The sequence below is a fragment of the Venturia canescens genome, chromosome 7 (assembly GCF_019457755.1).
Source record: "Venturia canescens isolate UGA chromosome 7, ASM1945775v1, whole genome shotgun sequence".
Classification (NCBI taxonomy): domain Eukaryota; kingdom Metazoa; phylum Arthropoda; class Insecta; order Hymenoptera; family Ichneumonidae; genus Venturia; species Venturia canescens.
The window spans coordinates 12,073,396-12,079,846 of NC_057427.1; the positions used below are offsets into that span (position 1 = coordinate 12,073,396).

At 42.0% G+C, this 6,451-nt stretch overlaps 1 protein-coding gene across 3 annotated transcripts; it reads left to right on the top strand.

Moving 5' to 3' along the window:
• Positions 1–53: 53 nt before the first annotated feature.
• On the top strand, positions 54–6,071 carry Hexo2 (Hexosaminidase 2). Of its 3 annotated transcripts, none has more exons than XM_043425010.1 (7): positions 54–969; positions 1,590–1,782; positions 2,626–2,815; positions 3,344–3,587; positions 3,685–4,009; positions 4,704–5,430; positions 5,610–6,071. In XM_043425010.1, the coding sequence occupies exons 2-7, from the start codon at positions 1,697–1,699 to the stop codon at positions 5,853–5,855; spliced, it is 1,818 nt and encodes a 605-aa protein (XP_043280945.1). In that variant the 5' UTR covers positions 54–969; positions 1,590–1,696; the 3' UTR covers positions 5,856–6,071. The 3 variants fall into 3 exon arrangements, with proteins under 3 accessions (XP_043280945.1, XP_043280947.1, XP_043280946.1); XM_043425012.1 differs by having other exon boundaries at positions 1,604–1,782; XM_043425011.1 differs by having other exon boundaries at positions 54–939.
• The last annotated feature ends 380 nt before the right edge of the window (positions 6,072–6,451 follow it).

Consider the following 6,451-nt stretch of genomic DNA (forward strand, 5'->3'; position numbering starts at 1 on the left):
AACGTAAGCAAAACGAATTTTTGAGTCTCTTATCATTTGTTCGATTCGCCCTCTTTCATGATCCTCAAATTATCACGTATCTCAAAAACTGATAAAAGTAGTTCTGCATTTTTCTTTGCTCGTGAAAACGATGCTTTTATGTTTGGCACCTAGAATTATTTATTTTTAAAAGCTCTGGCTAGAGTAGTCGTGGCAAATGAAACAACGAATACTCTTTCAACAGAAATGCTTGGTAATCTTTTAAGAATGGTTTTTCAGTAAAAGAATCATTGTTTTTATGAGAAAAAATGAAAAATTATGAAAAATGATTTTCTTTTACGATTTAAACTGAAAATGACACCTGGAATTTCAATAAAATCGAGTCTCACTCGATTTTTTAATCAATTCTCAAAATATACAGTTTTCTTTTCAATTTTTGCCTCGTAAACAGTTGCCAGTGCGAAAAACACAGTGGAAATCAAAGCACAAGCTATCGACCAGGGCAACCAAAGTCGTGTCTTTGCTCTGTTACGACTATTTCCCCCTTTGGTTGCTACGTACTGTCATATATAGATATAGAGTATAATAACAGAGTAAAAAAAGAATTATTGTGAGACATTATAGTCTTTCGACGTGACGAGCCTGTACGGCTGACACTACCACACTCAAGAGCCGCCAAACCACAACACGGATCGTTTCCCTTCCACGGTATTCTCTGTTTCTCTTTTTCTTCGCGTCTGTGTTTGTCTCTCGCTCTTTCTCTTCCGACTCTCCACGTGAGCGTGTGTACACCGCACCAGTGCTCAATTCTCCAAGTTTAGTTCTCGCGAGACCGTCGTGAAGTGACCTCGCCGAGGCTTCCCCATTCGCAATTTATCCGACCCACACTTGCTTGGCCCGAGAAAAGAGAAAGAGAGAGAGAGAGAGTGGTCGGAATGGAAATCGTGAAACAGGTGAAAGGCGAGTAACCAACGAAAATATAGCCTCCAGGTATTTCTCAATAAACCGAAGAATTCACGCCGATTTTCATTCTCCCATTAATTTTTCCATTTATTTGACAAATTTCAGGGTTCTAATTCCCTTTTTATAATTCAATACTTTCCCATTTTTACTGGTTTCTTCGCATTACTCTGCGCTCGTTTTACCATCGATACTTCATTTAACTCCGGCTCCGGTTTCCCTCCGAATCAGTCCGACGTTTCATCCACACTTTTAACGTGCGGAGATGAACGAGAGTGTTGTACATTCGTGAAATAACCCGATCGACGTTGTTTTCTTTCTCCTTCGCCGGATGACACTCCTGCTGCTCGCGAGCACTGCTCATTCGTTCAGACCGGAAGTTCCTTATCATCCTCCGCTCAGGGGGAGTTGGCAATCCGATAGAAAATAAACAGAGAAATAAAAACAAAACGAGGCATCGAAATAATGGTCGTTTGCTCTCGCAGACTTCGATTAGTATTTGATGGATAAATAATTTCCACTGTTTTTACAGTGCAATGAGAAAAGAAGCGATCGTTCTTTCGAGTTCTGCTTTTAAGAAATTCACCTGCAAGGAGCATCGTATCGATGATGATTTTTAATGAATTAATACGTTGATGCAACTCTCTCAGAGTCGCGGTTTCAGTCTACAGATCAATGTGAGAACGGAGAGGGGAGAAAAGTTGATGGTTGAAGGTCCCGCCCGTCGCGCGAGCGTCTTCTCTAATTACAGTACATCATGAAGCTCGAGATTTTGCTTGCGTTAGTCGCCGCAGCTGTTTTGAAGGCTGGAGTGGCTCTGGAAACGACAGGTCCGACGAATACGTGAGTTTTTCATTATTTTTGTACTCCGCTATCTCGTAATGATTCTCACGTTTCGTGATCAGCGGCGCAACGTGATTGAAGTTCTTTGATTCAATGATGCTGACCGTGCGTGCAACGAATAAATGTAATTAGAGATTTTTCTGTTTTATCCAAACACGCGATACACATTTTCCTGCCCTGTGCCAAGCCAGACCTCGCGGTCACTCTAATTTCTTCGCTGCAAAGCTACTCGGAGGACTCTCAAGAGCCACCAAAATTCCGGTATTCAAACTTCTTTTTACAGCCAAACAATGAAGAATTGGCGAGAAGCTTTGAGCAAAGTAAAGAAAGTTCCAGAGTCAATCCGTTCGAATTATGGTTGGTTATTTTCTCTGTCCTTTCAATCACGTTGGTGTAACCGCCTTAAACAATTGCACTTGCCCTTTCATAAAAAACGCCGGATCAAAACGTCTCTTGATTGGATCGATTTTCATTCGTGGAACGTATTTTTTAATTCAAACTGGAGAGATTTCAAATTCACAGTTTCAAGAAATTTACATTGTCAGAACCTCGAATTGAAGAAAAAAAATTTCTTCAATTACATCATAAAAAGAGGTTCGGTCTCGCCAATGTTTTGTTCGAATTATAATTTCGGATTTGAACGATTAATCGGGATGAGAGAAAAAGCTTGACACTGTCGTTCCACTAACAATAAGAAAATGAAGGCCTCTAATGATTTGCTGATCAGACAAATATTTTGTTGAGTCAGCGAATTTATTTGTTCGTCCACAAATTCCACGTTACGAAATGCTCAGTAGAAAATCGAGAATTATCGAATCCATTTTATTTCGTACACGATCGCAGATTCTTCAGAACTTTTGAATGCGTGAATGGCCACTATTGCCAACGGACGAGCACTCCGGTAGTAAGGATTGATCCGAAAGATTTGAAATCGAAAAATGAGCACACGACCATAGAATCGTGCCGGTTAGTTTGCGGTCGGACAGCAGGACTCTGGCCAGTTCCAACTGGAGCTTCGAACTACAGTAAAAACGTGAGTGTCCCTTGTTTTTTCACATTATTTATGAATTCGGTGCGGGAAATCGATCGCAGTCTTGCCCGAAGATGCCGACAAGGCCTCCGATTGCTTTCCTCTAGACTTTTCATTTTTTTCATGATTTTTTAGGCGTTTTGAAAAATAAAGAACTCCGGATATCAAACACTAAAAAAAATGTGTACGAGCTGCTTTCACGATTCTTCGATCGACCAGCTCGTCGTAGATTTGTAGTGAATTAAAATAAAATCATTTTGAATACATAAAAAAATCCCATTTGTCAGCCTCGCATACGCAAATAAGCCATTCGCTCGAATAAAAACTAGCGACAAGGGCCAATGGAAAGAAAAAGATAAAAAGACTCCTTAAAAATAAGATTTTTCCGATATTTTGTAGAGCGACGAGGTGAAATGGGTTGACAGGCCTCAATTGTGGGCCTTTTTGACTGGTTCAATATTCGAAAAAGTCAAAAACTCGTTTGTCTCGAATAGCATGAAATAAAATCGCTTTAAAAATTATATTTCGCAGTACATCGATCTCGACCCCAATTACGTACGTTACGAAGGGACAAACGTGGCGAAATCCCTGCGATTGTTCATCTCGGAGATATGGAGCCAGTTTACCGCTCAAATATTGCTGACCTGTGGGCCGATTTGGTCAAAATGCAGAAGAAGAAACACAACGATGAGTGTCGCGATAAGTGTGAAATCTGGCGACGAAGAACTCGATTGGAATACGGACGAGTCTTACAGACTGAGGATCGTCACCAAAGGTTTTTACGATTTTTATTGGTTGACGTTCGACAGGAGACGAAAATATTCAAAGCAAATTTATTCCCTCGAATAATTGGGCTTTGGAAAATTCTACAGGAAACGAAATAAACGCGACAATCAAAGCGGCCACGATTTACGGTGCTCGACACGCTCTGGAAACCTTGTCACAGCTGATAGTTCGAGTCGTCACTGAAGATGGCACTGCGGGTCTCGCTATACTGGACTACGCGAGTATTTCTGACGCACCTGTTTTTCCTCATCGTGGTTTGCTCATCGATACAGCCAGGAATTTTCTTCCTGTTTCCGACATAACAAGAACGATCGATGCTCTTGCGGCATCGAAGATGAACGTTCTGCATTGGCACGCTACCGACAGCCAAAGCTTTCCACTGCGAATAAAGAGGAGACCTTTCATGTCACTGTGAGCTCAAATACTTATCGTTTCTATGATATTAAGTTTCTCACGTCACTGAAAACGAGGACCTCCATCGTGTTCGGGAGGTTTCGACATAACGAAAAGTGAATGCGCCCTTGCGATAATTTTCTCAAAAACAATGACGAAAAATGAACGAGAAAGAATATTTCTGTCATTCGGGCATTGCAACTTTGCGCCTTTGAGTTTTAGTGTTCGTAGTAGCGACACTCTGAATTGTTTTTTGCGCATGAAAATTCCATTTTTCCATCGCGTTTTAGCAAGTCCAATGACCCAATGATCACGATGAAAGTTTTATTCCATATGGAAAACTTTTTTTCGCTATCAGCGAATAAGAGTCAAAACTGTTTGATTTTTTCAAATTTGTTCCTCGACTTTCACTCAGATTTTTGTCGTGAGCAGCCCTGGCAGGTCACAGCGACCAAAATCCCGATTTTTCCAAAGTCTAATTATTCGATAAAAATTCGTACGAATAAATCAGCTATTAAATCCGGACATTGCCAAGTTACTTTTCATTCGCGATTCGTTGAGAAAAAATAGGAAAACTATAAAAAGGTGGAATCGAGTGTATTTTCGTTGAATCAGACGTCTAAGAATTCGAAAATGAATTTTTTCCTTCTCCCGGTACATCAGTTGAGGTACAAAATATAAAAACAACGATTTACGAGCGATTTATGATCAGATACGGAGCCTACTCGACCGAGATGACATACAGCCCCGAGGACCTCGGTCACGTGGTTCGTTACGCGAAATATCGTGGTGTTCGAGTGATTCTCGAGCTGGATTCGCCGTCGCACGTCGGAGCGGGTTGGGAGTGGGGGCCGGCCGAGGGTCTCGGGAACATCGCAGTTTGCGTGAATCAACAGCCCTGGCGTGACTACTGCATCCAACCGCCGTGCGGGCAAATAAATCCGGTGAACCCGAACGCTTACGAGGTACTTCGGGACATCTATCGGGACGTTCTCGAAGTCATCGGGACTAGGAGTACTTTACATTTGGGCGGGGACGAAGTTTTCATAAACTGCTGGAACTCGACACCGGAGATCGCGAGTGCCATGGAGTCCAGTGGCATGGGAAGATCGATGGATGATTTTCTCCAATTGTGGGCCAACTTCCACACGAAGCAGAGAAAAATATTGGACGAAATAAAAGGCGGTGCTAATGACAGCACCATCCTGTGGAGCTCTGCGCTCACCAGCCCCGAAATCATCAGCCGTCACCTCGACAAAAATCGCTTCGTTGTGCAAACTTGGCTCGAGTCGAGCTCGCCTGTTCCCTACGAGCTTTTAAAACTCGGCTATCGTCTTATAATGTCGACGAAGAACGCTTGGTACCTCGACCACGGCTTCTGGGGCAGAACTCAGTTCCACACTTGGCGCGACGCTTACAACAATCGAATCCCCAGACACGTAACTCATTTTTTCCTCTTTATTTTGTTTCACTTTTTTTCCGTCGTTTCGTTTCGTTCTTCTTTTTTATGATAACGAAAAACGTCGCTTCGTCTGCCCCCAATTTCCTCACTTTTTCCTCGTCCTGTCATTTCGCTTTTGTTTTCATCGTTTTTTCACTTTTTTTTACCAATTTGTAGAAAGGCGTTCTGGGCGGCGAGGCCTGCATGTGGGGCGAATACGTTAACGGCGGAGGCCTCGACTCAAGAGTTTGGCCTCGCGCTGCAGCCGTTGCCGAAAGACTGTGGAGCGATCCTACGAACATAACGACCAGGGACGCTGAACCGAGACTCCAGTCTCATAAAACACGACTCGAGACACGATTTGTTTACGGTGACGCTCTCACACCGGAATGGTGCAACCAACACGAGAGAATGTGCTTGTGATGTGTTCGTAATCATCTTTCCATGTATTCCTCGTGTCTTTTTCCTCCTCCTCCCCCCCCCCCCCCCTCCCGAGCCACCAAAGTCTATGCTCAAATGTGCCATAGCAGGAAAAGTATTCAGGAGACTCGAATCCAAGACTTATTTTTCATCCTCATGACACATAAATATTCTTATATGTAAGCTATTAATTGAATAAGAAAAAAAATAGTTGCTATATACGTTCGAAAAAAAAGGTTTTTTCTATTTCTGCCGATAATTTTGAAAAAATTCGTTTTGGAAAAGTTTTTCAAGACGATTGAATGATCTCTATTTTTATTTTAATCTTTTTATTCGAGAATGAATTGAGTTCGAAAAAATTTGTTAATTTTGAACAGTAGAAAAATGGTAAACACAAGTGAAAACGAACATCAAATTTGTGTTTACTTTTCGTGTACGAATTAAAAGTTCAATAATATTTTGTCAGTTTGATATGAACAGAATAGCGAGCGTATCGGACGATAACCGCGGAGGCGTATTTCACGGGATAGAACTTCCATTGAGGCGATTAGTTTTGGTTTTGTGTACGTTGAAAAGTCTAGTTGAGTCTTGAGTCGTCA